A 16,020-nucleotide genomic window follows, 5' to 3' on the forward strand; every position below is an offset into this window, starting at 1 on the left:
TCTTTAAATGGGTTTTGTTTCTATCATAATACCACAGTCTTATGGTCGGACGGGGGTCAGTTTACTGGAAGACCACACGTCTGAAATACTCCCTCAGAACAGAGAGAACCCTCTCTGAATACTACCGTATTTGCCTGTTTTACTGCCTGTGTCTGCAGTTTACGGGGTGAAAGTCCGAAAATATGTCATCTGTATGGTTGTGTGTAAATCTGCAAACCACTCATTTGGTCTAAATTATAGTCTGTGGCTGCTCCAAAACAACACAAAGTTTCTTATAAAGCATGATGTGTGCATTTGAGGTGTTGCTTGCCTCTGCATTATATGAGGTGTGTGTTCATGTACGTGAAATTGCCTCACGTGACCGTACCACAGGGGAGCCCTTGTTTCCATTTACTGTAAATGAGAAGAGTTTTGCATATTGTGAGCCTGACATATGGTTATAGCATTATGAAAGCTTGCTTTCACACCTTCATGATCGTTGCACTTCCCATTTTCTTCAAAAATTATCTTCTCTGTTGTCGCTTGCAGGGTTGTTTAACTTAATACCTCCCAGCTTTCTCTCTGGTTCAAGACTGTGTGTCTGCAGCCCGGTCCCCGGCCTCGCTAATCGTTACGTCTGTGTAGAGCAACTTTCCTGTCAATCATCGCCACAGTGGCAGTTTTGTTCCCGGGCCTCTGCTTCACCCCCCCCTCCAACCTTCCCGTCAGAACCCCTCAGTCAGAGGAACAGAGGACAAAGGGATGACGGATGGGTGAAGGTCCCTCGCAGGGAAGTACAGTATAGAAGGTGCGTGCTGTAAGGGGCGACAATGAGCACATTCAGGCAGACACAATACAGTGCCTCGGCCCGCAAAGCCAGCAGCAGCCTGTGAGAGTAAAGCCCAGCATCAGGCCAGCACAGCATCCGAACAGAGCCAGGGGTAATCACCAAGTCCTGAACAACACTCCTATTGACTGGGGACCAAATAAAATAAGAGAGGAAACACAGGGCAGAGGAGGAAGAATGGGGGGGGACAACCCAGGAACAGGGCAGGAGAAGAAGAGCAAATGAGCAGGTGCGTGGTTGAAGAGGTTGAAAAGACAAACAAAAACATAATCGATCAATTAGAGAAGGAGAGAAACTAGGGATGCACCAATCTGAATTTTTCAGGCCCGATACCGATAGTGATACCAGGGCGTTAGTCATCGGCCGATACCGAGTACAGATCCGATACCGGTCTTTAATTAATAAGCTGTATGCCTCACTGTGTGGAAGTGATGGGATCATTCTTTTATGTGTAAGGCAACAGGCTTTCCTAACTTTGTAAATTAAAATGTAACAAATAAAATACATAGATACAAATTTAGTGAACTGTTCTTTATAGCAACTTGAAAAAAACAAATCTGCAAAATTAACAGGAATTAAAATTCAGGTGTAAACCATTTTAATGCAGCAACAAATTGGTCAAAATTGAAACACAAATTCAAATTCCATTTTTATTGTAATGTATATACAGGGCTGTCAAAGTTAACGCGAAATCGTTTTTTTAACGCAAAAATTAACGCAATCGATCTTTCGGAGGTTGTAGCGGCTCAGTTTTAAAGCTATCTAAGAGAGGATACTAGCATCTTATGAAACTAGAAAAGGAATCCATGTACCAACCATGTCCTACTAGCTTGTCGCGAAGGAGGTTAAATAAAGCTCCAAACTTGCTCTAAATTTTGTGAATTTCCAGTATATAATGTATTTAGTATATAAACATAGAATTGAATTTAATAGATCGCCCCCATTGTCCAATCCAGCTATTTGAATCAGTATCGGCCCGATATCCGATCCGGTATCGGTGCATCCTTAATAGAAACATCTTTTCCCGTCATCTGGCCGTGAGTCCCACCAGGCCACCACGTGTTGCTGGCCGGTGAGGATCCATGTTCCCCTCTGCCTGCCTTCTGATCAGCAGCCCAGCCATCCACTCGTTGCTGAGCGAGTGTGTTTATTTTAGAGCGTGTGACTCACACTTCCTGTGCTCTGCCAGTGAGGCAAAGCTCTATGGAACAGCAGGACCTCCGTTCATTCTCAATTCTCTCTTTCTCTTTCTGTTTCTCTCCCTCCCTCTCTCTCTCTCTCTCGTGTTGCACCGCTGATAGGCCCAGCCCGAGTTCTGCGTAATGCGGGGGCTTGCTTGAATGGATGCCACTCTGGAATTCATGTACAGATGCATGCAGCACGCCGGCTGGAGCTGGAAAAGGTTTACGTAATTGAGACGTGTTCATGTCGGCAAAGAGGGTTTGTCACTGCCGAAGAATGCTGTCATCACTACAACGAGATAGATTTGCTGATAAGGAGGTGATAATTGCAAGGAATCGCCCTCAGGGTTGTGTGCGTGTGTGTGCGTGTGTGTGTGTGACAGGGGAAAACCCCATGTAAGACCTGTTTGTAACCCTATCTGTCGGCAGTGCCACTAGCCGCCGAGTGTGTGTGAGGTGCATGTTTTTGGTTTCCTGCTTTGTCGTGCACTTTGCTACGTTACAATTGATGCCATAACTGTGGTTTCACAGAGGATGGGATGATATTTTCGGGGATGTTACTCATACTGAGTCGCTTTTAGTTTCTTCTTCGTGCTGCATCTTCCTCCTCCTCCTCCTCCTCCCGTACAGTGGAAACATTCATTTACTGTCTTCCCCTCTCCCTCTTTCTCCATCACTCTTTTTTTTTGCCTCACCCCCAGCCTCTCTCTCTCTCTCTCTCACTCTTCCTCTCTCTCTCTTTCTCTCTCTCTCTCAGCAACACACCCACTCAAACAGTCATATCCGCTCTCACTCTCTGGCTCTCCCTGCTTGTCTCACAGTGCCTGTGAAGCGTCTCTGAGGGGGAAGACCAGACTGCTCTGTCAGGTAATCTAAACTCTCTCTCTCTCTCTTTCTCTCTCTCTCTCTCGGCGCTCCCCTCCCCTCACTCTCTGTCTCTCGCTCTCTGTCTTCCTCTCTTATTTAGATCCATCTGTCTTTCTCCTCACCCCCCTCTCTCCCTCTCTTTCCCTCCTTATCATTACTTTACTTGTCAGCTGGTAAATGAGTTATTTAGTTATTGCATCAGCTGTTCCAAGTGTGTGTACATTTGATTGTTTGGTACGTGATAATCTAGCACCCAGAGGAGTATTTAGTAAGTTAAAGGATTGAAGTTTATGAATGTCATAAACTCTGTTTAAGGACAACATAACTGAGTTGTTTTAGCACGTCAAATTGCACTGTTTTGTATGGACGTTATGATGCCAGGATTCAAATGAACAGATTTATTTAAAGTTGGAAAGAGTCTCCCTTGAGATTCCTGTTGAAAGTCCGTTCTTGAAGAGGGATCCCTCCTCTGTCGATTGTGCCTTTTTTTCTGAATTTCTGGAAATTTCATGGAATTTTTTCCTTATCCGAATCGAGGGTGTCAGGATAGAGCTCCTCTCCAGTCAGAGGTAAAGCCCTCTGAAACAAATTCTGGACCATATCATTTAGATTGACAAACTAAGTGACTACGAAAAGATGATTCCCACCCGTGAAAGGTCCTGACCGCAAATAAAATGATGGAAAACCCAGCAACCTGCAATTTAGTCCGACTTGTGGTCAGTTTGTTTTTACAGTTGATTATGTCACCAAAAGGACCAGATTTTCCGCTGCCAGCCAGGGGTATTATTAAAACACTCAGCTCAATCTTCTCCTGCCGTGGAGGTGTGCATTACCCGGCTCCGCCGTGCCACTCCGTGTTTGATTTAATGGCCGGTATTGACCCGCAGTTCACTGGCTTGTGTTTAATCAAAGTGAACACTGCGACGGCTGTGAACTGCCAGTCTTATCAAAGCCCTGTGAAATCCTTCTCTACACCCTCTCGCCGCAGAGGTGCACAGAGCTGAGAGGGAGTGAGTGAGAGCTCTGGTATGTGGTGTTTTTTCAGACGGCGTCCTCCTCAGCGAGCAGCTCCTACTGACAGCAGTGATATCCCCGGGTGAGTGTGAGCGTTGGCCTCTGAGGCTTTTTACGCTCTCTCCGGCGTCTGTTTCTGTCTTCCGTTCCAGTCGTTTACTATCAAACCAATTCTTGATGTGGTTCTGTGACTGGTTCGTGCGACTGTCTAGGATTTGCGGCTTGATTGACAGCTCTGTTTTTGGCAGCGATGGCAGGGGGGAGGACTGTGATTTGACTTTCCGTTTACCTTATACTTAGGGAATGCTGCAGAGCCTCCTGCACAGTATCAAATGTTGCATCGCTTCATTGAGATTATGACCCCTTGCGGTTCAAGCAGACGTTACTGTACACATTCAGCTGCGACCCGTCGTCACTCGGAGGCGGTTACGTGTCAGAGGTCACGCCAGCTTGTCAATGCGCGCCGAGGCCAAGCATTTCCCCTCCTCACTTCCTGCTGCCAGTGTGCGTCTGTAGTCAGAAAGGATGCTGGGAGATAAATTTAGACCTCCAGCTCCCTCTCCATCTGCCGTTGCTCAGAGTAGGCTGGTTTCCATGGGAACCTGCACCAGGCTACCGCCAGTAAGAGAGAACGGGGAGATGTGTGTGTGTGTGTGTGCGTTTGGAGGGGTACGACAGCAAAAAAAAAACAACAACACAGTTTATCTGTTCTCGGGGCACAAGGTAATTTAATGTTTAGCCCATATTTTGTATCCGTCATTTCCAGCTGCATGAATGTGTCTGGGTATTGATGAGGAAATGAGCACCAACTCTGCCTGGCCGTACCCTCCTGTGCATGATAATGAAGTTTTAACTGTAAAAATTGCTGCAAAGCTGCTGCGCTACTTATCGAGCAGGAGTTGAGCTAAATGTTCGTTTTATGGGATTTACGGTTTTAGATATAGAACTGCTAATAGACGGAGCAGCGATGATGGAAGGAGACAGTGTGTGTGTGTGGATGTGTGTGAGCTCTTCCACGTGTCAGGGCTCCCTCAGGTACCTGCATCATCAGTGCCTGTTTCTGCTGACAAAGCCCCTTTACACACACACACACACACTCCTCACTCATTCTCTTCTCCTCTCTCGGTGGACCAGTCGTTAATCACGATTTAGGCACAGAAACTAGTTCACTCACACAACAAATCCTGCCATCATGAGACTGTTCTGTGGAGTATCATACGGTGGGGTCATGACGGACTGGAGGTGGAAAACCAGGGGGGATGAAATGCTCCCGTGTTTGTTGTTTCGCTACTAATATTAGCTTTGCGGTTTTGATGTGACACCGTTTAACAGCTGCATCGGTGGCTTCCTGCTCGCACCTCGGTCTAAAAATAGAGCAGAGCGAAGAACACCCTTGCCCCACCCTCATCGATAAGGTTAGACACATTTACGTAACCTGTGTGTTTTACCAGAGGTCTTATCATTGTTTCTATTAGTGTGTGTTTATACTGTATACGCCCCGTGTTGCATGTAATAGGCGCCACTGATAACAGGTCATCTGTGTGGAATGAGGATGACGAGAAAGGAAAACCCCGCGTCAGAGAGCAGCAGGATCGTCAGAGTGGAACCGGGGTCACCTCAGGGTGCTGCAGCGGATTGGCTGGTCTGATGTGTCGGAGTAGATCTGCTGTGTGTTAGCGGCTCTGGGGAGAGTAATACTGTACACTGTACGTGTGCTGTAGGGCGTGCGTGTGTGTGTGTGTGTTTTGGCTTAATGTAGGCTAGACTCTGGCTTTCCTTCTTCCTGGCAAGGGCCCTGCCTGTGTGTTTCCCCGCTCGGAGCTGGCACGTCTAGACTGCCATGAATAATGTAAGCAACGCTCTCTCCAACCTTAAAACCTTCTAATCGCCCTGTTTAAGGGCTGCATCAACAGCTACGCCAGAGATCATTAAACTTACACCCTGATAACCGACTACACGAGCAGAGACATTTATTACAGGGGAGGTCGAGGAAGACAATTTGTCTTGCTCTTTGTGCTTTCCCTCCTGCTCAATCCTCCTATTTTCTATGCACAGCATCGTCCTTCTTCTTCTTCTTCTTCACACCCAGCTGCATTCACATTTTACAACCAACTTGGTTGCCCTCTCTTATGTTTTTATAAAATTCAAGTGTGTATGGAACACCTTTGCAAGCTATATAAGAAGTGGACATGGACTGCCGTTTTAAAGCCTCGAGTTCGACATTTTGGTCATTGCCATGTTGGACTTTTGCAACCTGAAGTGACACAAGGGGGTGGAGCTAAGTACAACCGAACGCTGAATAAGACACTTTCAGGCGACCAAAATGTTATAATTATCTTTCATGAACTGAAAACACTGTGAAAGGGTTAAAGTTCTAAGACGAAAACACAAACAACTCCCAGACTGGACAACGCCGTGGTAGCAACCTTTCAATCACAAGGTAGTCAGACCCTAAAGCATCCACTGCTTTATGGTCTATTTTCTCTAAATGGGAACATAATTTACTAAATGAACATCATGCTGTATTGTAGAAGACTTGAAACTAGTGATTGAGACCATAAACTCATGTTTACAATGTTTACTGAGGAAATAAATCAAGTGAGAAGTAGGGTCATTTTCTCATAGACTTCTATACAATCAGACTTCTTTTTGCAACGAGAGGAGTTGCCCCCTGCTGGCTATTAGAAAGAATGCAAGTTTAAGGCACTTTCACTTTGGCTTCACTTCTCAGACCTGGAGATAGCCCACTGGCTGAGAGTAATGTGTCTCTCTGGCTCAACAACTCAAGACAGAAACGTCTGCCTGTACAGCTGAAAAGGTGGAAGACAAACAAATGAAAACAGAATTATAATTGGTGTTGATTCGGCTTGTTGTGCTGCCTAATTGCTGCGTGTTGATGGTAAAAGTCTGCCGTAATCACATCGTCGGTCTGCTTGGAGAAACACACGCTAAACAGATGATCGGCCCTCAGCAGATGTGGGGGGGACGTGGAGAAGACGGAGCCGAGAATCTGTCAAGTTGTTTCCAAGAGGAAGACTGATTCGCTTTCTTTTTTTTTCCCCCACTGTAAACTGGCGCTAATGAAGGCTGACTGTGCACGGTGTTTTTTTTTAGACACATGGAGAGAGCAAAAGTGTGGCTCATTAAAAAAAACTGTCAGTGCTGCCTTGCCACCGCTGGCACCTTGAGCTGCAGTCTTCTGCTGGGCCTGTTTATTCAGCCACCGGATCACCGATTCAGTCTTTCCCACCTCTTCTCACATCATCTTGCACTCCCACTTCATATGCATATCTGTAATATTATAAAACATCCATACATTCTCATCTCCCTTCATTTGCTGTGTATCAGTACCAATTCCTTGTTATCTTCTCTCCTGGTATGCTCTTTGCTGCCAGAGGTGGTGCACGCTGTCTACACCATCACAGAGATCTACAGCAGAGAAGGTGAACACACACGGCGTCCTCCCTCAGTGATCTGCAGAGTCAGAGAGGTGGGTGTGTGCAAGTAGTGTCTTTAAGCGTTGATTGATACTCTGGATGAGTCTGTGCCGGAACTGTCAGCAGTTGGGCATGGCTGCTCGGGGAAAATGTTATGATTGGCCCCATCCATTCCCAGAATGTGCTTTGATTGGCCGCGATACAAGAATCCCGTGTCTCGAGTTGAGACGGAGTGCAGGGTTTGTAGTAAGTGAGCGATATTACAGAACATACATCTTGATAAAAGAGGAGATTTTCGTCGCACACCGCAAGTTCTCCATGATCAGGCGTATCGGCTCCTCATAAACACTGCTCTCTAGTCGTGTGTGTGTGTGAGCGGGAAATATTACAGTAGATCTATCTTGATAAACGCTTTCACAGTACCCTTTCCTTTCACAGCAGGCTTCGTAAGGAGCAGCCACTCCTGGCCCCTCATAAACACTGCTCCCTGGTGGCTGTATAACAGCAGAGTGTGAGGGGCGGAGGCTGAGACCCAGTTTGCTGTCAAGTCCCTTTATCCACTAGAAAACAGCAACCCCCCTCCATTTACCCCCTTTAGCTTAAGTGCCAGATCAGATAAGCAAAGGCTATATTTCCAGCATTTGTTTTGACTGCTTGCCCTGACACTGTGGTCTCCTCTGTTGGTGCTTGTGCTGTGGATGTTGCCTGACTTGCCCTGAGCTGCTCTGACTCCTGCAGAGCGGGCCAGTCGTGGTGTCAGATGTGAATCACTTGTGCTTGTGTTTTGAGGAGAAGTCTTGATTTGAAGGGAGTCTATATTTTTAAAGTAATAGTTTGGGTGTTTTGAAGTGGGGGTTGTATGAGGCACTTATCCACAGTAGGTGTATTACCTACAGTAGATAACGGTCGGTGAGCCACCAACATCGAGAAACTGACAGGAGTACCAGCACCAGAGCAAAGCGATGTACTGCTGTGGACGGGGCCGGCAGTAAAACGTATTTTAGCCACCTACTGTAAAAGAAAGGCCCACCTAAAAAAGTGTATGCTATATTTAGAATATTTTCATACAGTCTATGTTTCCGACGGGGAGCTGAAGCTGTTATCTACACTCTCGCCATAGCAACCAGACGCCAATGAAAAAAACAATTAACAGTAGGGCTGACCCGAATGCTTTGAAGCTCTGACCGTTGCCATTGTTATCGACCTATCTGTCATAATAATGTATAAATCCCAAATAGCCCATGAAATAAGGAATAATCCCACAACATTATTCATATTCAAGATGAATTATTATTAGTTATTCTCAGATGGATATCGCTGTTTGTTATGTGTAGAGGTGCGTGTGTGTGTACAGTAGTGCTGCAGCGGCACCATCCCAAAGCATTGAATACCTTCGAATATTTCTCACCAAAGCTTTGAAGCCCAAAAAATGGTATTCGGGACCGCCCAAATTAACAGTAACAGTAATTTTACCACGCAAGGGTTGCTGGGAGTTGCTAGTCTACCTCCGCCTCGATCGGTTAGTTTGTTTGTGTTATTGTGTCACTTTGATTGGTTCGGATTCACCAAAGTCACACAATAGCACATACAAACCGATCGAGGCAGCGGTAGACCAGCAACTCCCGTGTTCTGCGAGGTAGAATTACAGGTTTTTTCAATGGAGTCTGGTGATTTTGGCGAGAGCATAGATAGCGCCTTCAGTTCCCCGTCACAAAGGACTGTCTGATGGCAAGGTAAAGTGGGGAAAATATTCTAAACATAGCGTGCACTTAAAATGATTTAGATTTTTGGTGGGCCTTTCTTTTAGGTGGATAAAACATGTTTTGCTGCCGGCTCCGTCTACAGCAGTACATTGCTTTGCTTCTGTGCAGTAACTCCCGTCTGCTTCTCCAAGCTGAGAGTGCGCCAACCTTCATCTACTGTAGGTAATACACTGACTCTGGATAAGTACTTCATACAGCCCCACTTCAAAACACCCAAACTATCCCCTTAAGAAGTGTTTAAACAGCATGCGGACATGCACGCACTACATGCCTGTGTGCTCAGATCACCGTTCCAATAGCAGAGCATCTTGACCTTACATTTCTTAATAGATTTACAGTAGGTGTGCCTCTGTCTCCCGAATCACTGCACACTTTCTGCTTGTTAAGAGCTGAAGCCCGGACAGATGAGAGCAATAACGTGTTGATGATGCAATTACTTTGCTAATGTTCTCATTACAACACTGACCCCACTCAAATGTAACCCTATTTGTCATAGTATGATATGTGGGGGCAATTTTTAATAGGGAGTTTGATGATGGGACACTAATGATTTTGGCCTTCTGCTCTACCAACATAACTCTCTTGAAGACTGCATGGCAGGCCATTTGGAAAACCTTAGGGTGTCAAGAAGCTTAAGTCGTCTTCACAACGTCCTGTGTGTTTTGATGTGCTGTTTTTCAGCAGACCTTCCTTTATTATCGTTGTTTTATTGCTTTTATTACTGCGAAAACACAAAATCTTATATTTTGTATAAGTAAGTATATTTGTCTAATTACTAGTCAACTAATAAGGGACTTATTTTTACACAATGTATCTTTAATATCTTGTTAAGTGAACAAAATACTACTTTTACGCATTGCAGGCTTATTATGATACACAACACTTCCTAATACTAGTGAAATATAGCTCAAAATGAGTTTTTCCAGCTAATTTCAAGATCTCTTTTTATTTTGAATCTCAACACTATCTTACTATCTTATTTATCTATCACGTGTTCCGTTGGTAGATTTGTTTTTCTTATTACAAGAAAAAAAACACCTTGTATTTATTGTAATTTTTACTTATTTTTGAAGTGGCCTTTTGTTTTTCTGGTTTCATTGCAAAGTGAATAGGAAACATATTTTTCCAGCACTTTGCCGTGCTGTAGCTCTTTGTGACAAAAGCTTTTTTAAACAATCTAATAAATGTGCTAATATGTTTCCACTTTTGTAACTCAGTCCTTCCTTGTCTTTTTCTGTGTTTCTTTAGACCCATTCAGAGGCTGAACGGATAACACTCTTGACAACCAACAAAGGAGATGCAGAGGAGACCTTGGGAGGGCTGTTAGGATGGCTGAGGCTGGACAGAAGCAGAACTGCTTTGTACAGAGAGATGATCCATGTTTACCTGCAACCGTGCAGCTCCAGGGCACCTTTTAATGATGCCTCATTTGGTCCTCTTGAATAACTCTTGGCCCACGCTGAAAAAGGCCCTCCATTGTGATTTACAACTCAGTCTGTCGATGTTCCCCTGCCTCTGACCTCTCTGCTGCCATGCGGTTAGCCCCATGAGGCTCCGAGAGCCCTTCCTTGTGCGTCTGTGAGGCCTCCTCCCCACTCTATGGAGGCTGAGCCCAGCCGTCCGGCTGATGGGGAGCGCTCTGGAAGGCAAGAGCAGCAGCAGCAGCATGTGACGCCTGAATCCTCTCTAGGATCTTGTCCACCTCAGCAGCCCCAGCAGCCTCCGAATCCTCGCCCTGTACACAGATCCGTGGGCCGCCTGCAAAACCGCCAGCCCAAACGCACTGACCATCTGCTTCGGTTACAGCAGCAGCAAGCAGTACAATGGCAGCAATCAGACACCGCAGGTCCCTCGGGAGGCAGCTTCTACTCTCCAGCTTCCTCATCAATCTCATCCCTCCCATCTACTTCCTCCACCCGGGGCGAGCATGGTCACGGGGTCCCATCTCAGTCCAGCCAAGAGGGCCTAGAAGGAGTCAGCTCACCCAGAAAAGGGGAGAAGAAACCCCCAAAACCAGGGAAATATGTGTGCACTTACTGTGGCCGTCCATGTGCCAAGCCAAGTGTTCTTCAGAAACACATTCGCTCCCATACAGGAGAAAGACCCTACCCTTGTGTCCCCTGTGGCTTTTCTTTCAAGACCAAGAGCAACCTGTACAAGCACCGCAAGTCCCATGCCCATCGCATTAAAGCGGGCCTGGTGTCCAGTCGCGATGAGCCCAGTTTGAGTGGACCAGAGGGCAGTGGCGTTGGAGAAGACCCCGAGGAACACACAGAGGGAGAAAGCACAGAGTCTGAGGAAGAGACGGGCCAACACAGAAAATCCTCCTCTAAGGAGATGTCGGGCCAGCAGAGGAAAGGTGGCAAGGAGCCGCTGGGAGGCTCAGAGGAGAGCCAGAGGCCCGAAGACTCCCAGGCTGTCAAGCAAAGGCTGGCGCTAAGGCTTAGCGAAAGGAAACGTGGCCAGATGGCTTCTCCAGATGACCCTCCTTCCTCCCTCTCCACCTCATCTTCCTCCCTAGGCCCTGGCAGTAAGGGCAGCACAGAGTCTGGCTACTTCTCCGGGTCAGGCAGCACTGACTTGTCCCAAGCTAGCCCTCCCAGCACCAGTGCCAAAACCTACGCAGAAATTATTCTAGGTAAATATGGAAGACTGGGAGGGCAGCAGCGCAGTCCCCATCAGCAGCAGCCTCATTCTTCCTCATTCTTAGGAACGGAGGAGAAGAGCATTCCTTTCACTGTACCCAAAACCCAAGTAATAGAACACATCACCAAGCTCATCACTATCAATGAAGCGGTAGTAGACACCACTAAGATTGACAGTGTGAAGCCTAGACGCTCCTCTCTGTCCAGGAAGAGCAGCATGGAGTCACCCAAATTTACCACCCCGTTAGATCCTTACGCATTCGACCACAAAGGAGAAGCCCCTGGCCCCAGCGGTTTGAAGCACCTTCACAGTCCTGAGGCAGATCCACCAGGTACCCAGGAGCAGTCGGCGGTGCCTCTGCACAGAAGCCACTCAATGCCATCCTCTACCAGCCAAGGAGAGCCCTCCACCTCTGGCGCCATGTCTCCCAGAGGTTACCGCCTCTGCCAGTCGTTCGATGAGCAGCAAGCGGCGGCAGCAGAGATGAGGGTTGCCCAAGCCCAGCGCATGCTGAGGCGCCAGCCTGCCATAGAAGTTCCACTGGGAGCTGAGCTAATGCCGGAGGAGGCCGGCGCCACTTCCTCCTCCTCAGCCAGAGGCGCCGAACAAGCCAGGCAGCCACAGCAGCAACAACAGCAAAAGAGTCCGAGCCTGTTTGAATGTGAAGCATGTAGGGCCCACTTCCAACACAGCGAAGGCTACGAGGCCCACAGAGCCGCATGCCCAGGGCAGCAAACGCTGGAGCAGGAGAGCGGGGATGCAAGTAAACCGTGCAGGGAGGATCGCCCCCAGATGATGATGCACTATAAGTTCCGAGCGCTGGCCATGGCGGTGAGGAAGAGGAGGAAAGAGGAAAGCCTGGAGGAGGATCCTCCCAGCCCTGGGTCTGTAGCCGTGTCAGGCAGCTCTGCAGGCCTCATTCCTGTGCCAAGCAGACCAGAGCACAGCCAGGTCCCCTCAGGTTTGTTTATGTTTCTCTACAGCAGCAGATCAAATTATAACAACACTATCCTGTGTGAGCAATACGTTTCTTTTCTGTCGTACATTTTTATCCTCTTTTAATATCTGAAAAACCCGAATAGCTAAGGAAATTACGTTAATAACAAATCAATATCTGCATGTACATCATTAAAGAGGACCTATCATGCTCATTTTCAGGTGCATACTTCTGTTTTGGGTGCTCTTTACATGCTTTAATCTTCAAAAAACACTTTACTTTTCTCATACCAGCTGTGCTGTAGCACCTCTTTTCACCCTCTGTCTGAAATGCTCTGTTTGAGCCCCCCCCCCACTCCCCGAAAAGCCTAGTCTGCTCTGATTGGTCAGCTGGCCCTGCCACTCTGTTGTGATTGGTCAACCAAACCAAACTCTTCGGACTCCGCTCCAGCTCCACTCTAACTAGCTTTGTATGAGGGCGTGCCAAACTAGCCAGCTAGGCAGGTGTTATGCAAATGTGTTACTTGGTGACATCACCATCTTACAGTGTTTCCTTTGGTGTGGACTTTGGGCTTTGTAACTTTGCAGCCCTTTTACATGCACTAAAAACTGTATAACACACTAAAGGAAAAGGAGGAAAAAGCACGAAAGCATAACAGGTCCTCTTTAATGTAAAGCAAAGACAGAAACAGAAAGGAAACTACTGTGTGAAATTACACTACAAAGGAATGAAGTGAAAAAGCAATTAAAGTCAACATTCAAAAGTAAACCAATATAATATAACGGTAGCTTCTTCGTTGTTTGTTTCTAGGTGTTTCTTTACAGACTGAGCCAAAACAACAACAGCAGCAGCAGCAGCAGCAGCAGCAGGACAGGAAGGGTGTGTCCGTCATCCAACACACAAGCTCTTTTGAGAAGCAAGAGAGTGTATCCATGGAGAGTCAGGAACCAGACCTCAGAGAGAGTCAGCAAACACAACAGCCCGAGCCAAAACCGTCACCCTCTACATCTCGCCTCATCCGCCAGCCAAACATCCAAGTGCCAGAGATCCTTGTTACTGTGGAGCCCGACGCTGACATGCCATCTGTGTCGCCGCCAGTGACCTCATTCAAGGTACATTTGGCTATATGTTTTTGTACATTTTACACAATTTGACTTCCTCGCTTTGCTTACTTATTTCATCTCCCTCCCCTCAAATATTTGTGAAACATGCATTGATTTAAGGTTGTTTTTTAACATCGACATCCTAAGAAAAATGTTGCATCTTGCACGTTATGTCAGAACAGTAAACTATTTATCCGTCCTAGGAGGCAGAGCGAGTGGAGGAGTTCCAGTGGCCTCAGCGTAGCCAGTCTCTGGCCCAGCTCCCTGCAGAGAAGCTGCCACCAAAGAAGAAGAGACTCCGCCTGGCAGAAGCAGCCCAGTCCTCCGGGGAGTCCAGCTTTGAGTCTGTGTCTGTGCCTCGCAGCCCCAGTCAAGAGAGCAACATCTCCCACACTTCAAGCCTTACTGCTTCCTTCGAGGACACGGCGAGATCGGAGCCTGCCGTCTGGGCCTCTAGTAGCCAAAGCTCCCAGATGTTGACGGTACCGTCCGCTTCCCACCAACACCACCAAAGCCACAAGGAGATGAGGCGCTCGGCCTCGGAGCAGACCCCTGCCAGCGCCCAACAAACGGAGCAGGTCTCAGAGACCAGAAGTAAGTCATTTGACTATGGGTCCCTGACCTCTCAGCAATCTTCGTCCTCCTGGAAAGAAAGGAGGAAGTGTCTCCTTGTGAAGCACGCCACCTTGGGGGAGCCTGAGCAGGAGGAGGGGGCCGGCGTGAGTCAGCTGTCCAGAGCAGAGAGTCCAAAGCCTGGGCCATCACGCTCCATCCGTCCTCCTCTATACTCAACAGAGGTTAGCTCCCAGTTCAGCCTGGACGTCACGGGGAAAGCCTTGCAGCTGTTACAGCCGCAAGTCTTCCCGCCCGCTCAGGATGTGCTCCCTCTGCAGCAAGCGTTTCCCCCAGGATCGCTATCCCAGCTGATCCCCGTCACCACGGCCATCACTGAAGTACTCTCCACCCAGATCATCCACAGAGCCTTCTTACATTCACACACAGCTCCTCCACCAATACAGATTCACCCAGCGCAGATCCACATGGCAGAACAGTTGGGGATACCGTTTCATCAGCTTCCTACTCTAGTTCCTCTCCAGTTCGCTTCCAGGACTAGAGCCAGCCAGGCTCTGTTCTTGCCTTTTCCTCCAAGACTAACTGCACATGTTCCTTCCCCTTCCACGACAGAGAGCAGACCCTCGATCTCTTCCATGTCTTCTCCCCATACACATCAGTCCCTTGTAAGAATCTCTTACCACCACCCACGGACGATCGTCGCCACATGCGTGGCACAGCTCACACCAGTAGTGTCCCTCGTGGTGCCGGTGCGCCTCCAGACCCATATACCTACCTATGCCAGTGCCATGTATACCACCCTGTCCCAGATACTGGCCACCACACGCTCACAGGAACCCATTTGTTGCACAGCTATGGTCATCATGGGCCAGGTGGAGCGGGACAAGCTGCAGAGGTCCTACTTGAGGGTCCCCTCGCCGAACATCAAGAGCCTTCTCCCCCTGACTCTGCCAACGGAGCTGGCCTCAGGATCAGGGGAGGGATACGGTCCGCTGGGGGCTGGAGGAAGCAAACGCATGCTTTCTCCTGCAGCCAGTCTGGAGCTCAGCACAGAGGCACAGCGTCACCAGAAAAGGGTAAAAGAGGAGGAGGAAGGGGAGGAGGATAAGGCAGGAGAGGAAGAGGAGGATGTAAGACAGGAAGAAGAAAGTAAAGCCACTGGGAGAGAACTGGAAGAGGGGGAGAAGAAACAGCCAGAGGGGGAAGAGGTGACAACTGGGAAAGTAGAGGGGGAGCAGGAGCAAGTACCAAGGAAACATAACAGGGAGGAAAAGGAGGAGGAGGAAGAGGAGGAGGTGAAGGAGCTCACTGAAAAGACAAGTAAAAAAAAGGAGGAGGTGCCAGTTGTGCAAGAGGGGGCTGAAAGACCAGCGGCCCCTTCGTTCCCCAGCCTCCACAACTCCCCCTCAGTCAACTGGTGCTACCTGAACTATGTCAAACCCAACCCGTCTACCCTGAGGGACCCCCGCTGCTCAGTTTACTCTACCTGGAGCGTCAGCGCTCACAACCCCAACCTGCCGGGCCTCAGCACTAAGGTGGCGTTGTCTCTGCTGTGCTCCAAACAGAAGCACAGCTCAGAGACGTACACCATGGCCATGGCCACAAACCCGGCCAAGAGCATACTGGCCCCTGCCGGTAGCAGGACCCCACGTGTGTCAGAGGTAAACATAATC

The 16,020-nt window shown here is 48.1% G+C and overlaps 1 protein-coding gene across 3 annotated transcripts in view; it reads left to right on the forward strand.

Annotated features, from left to right (window-relative positions):
• LOC119497046 (transcription factor HIVEP3) overlaps nucleotides 1-16,020 on the forward strand; it is a 48,625-nt gene that overhangs the window by 23,325 nt on the left and 9,280 nt on the right. For 2 of the 3 annotated variants that reach the window (XM_037784824.1, XM_037784826.1), the window contains exons 2-4: nucleotides 10,337-12,695; nucleotides 13,482-13,783; nucleotides 13,978-16,008. In XM_037784824.1, coding sequence (XP_037640752.1) covers nucleotides 10,688-12,695; nucleotides 13,482-13,783; nucleotides 13,978-16,008 — 4,341 coding nt within the window. In that variant the 5' untranslated portion in view covers nucleotides 10,337-10,687. Of the gene's footprint in view, nucleotides 1-2,828; nucleotides 2,875-10,336; nucleotides 12,696-13,481; nucleotides 13,784-13,977; nucleotides 16,009-16,020 lie in introns of all 3 variants that reach the window. The other variant, XM_037784825.1, reaches the window with a different exon arrangement.

This window comes from Sebastes umbrosus, chromosome 11 (assembly GCF_015220745.1).
Source record: "Sebastes umbrosus isolate fSebUmb1 chromosome 11, fSebUmb1.pri, whole genome shotgun sequence".
Taxonomy (NCBI): domain Eukaryota; kingdom Metazoa; phylum Chordata; class Actinopteri; order Perciformes; family Sebastidae; genus Sebastes; species Sebastes umbrosus.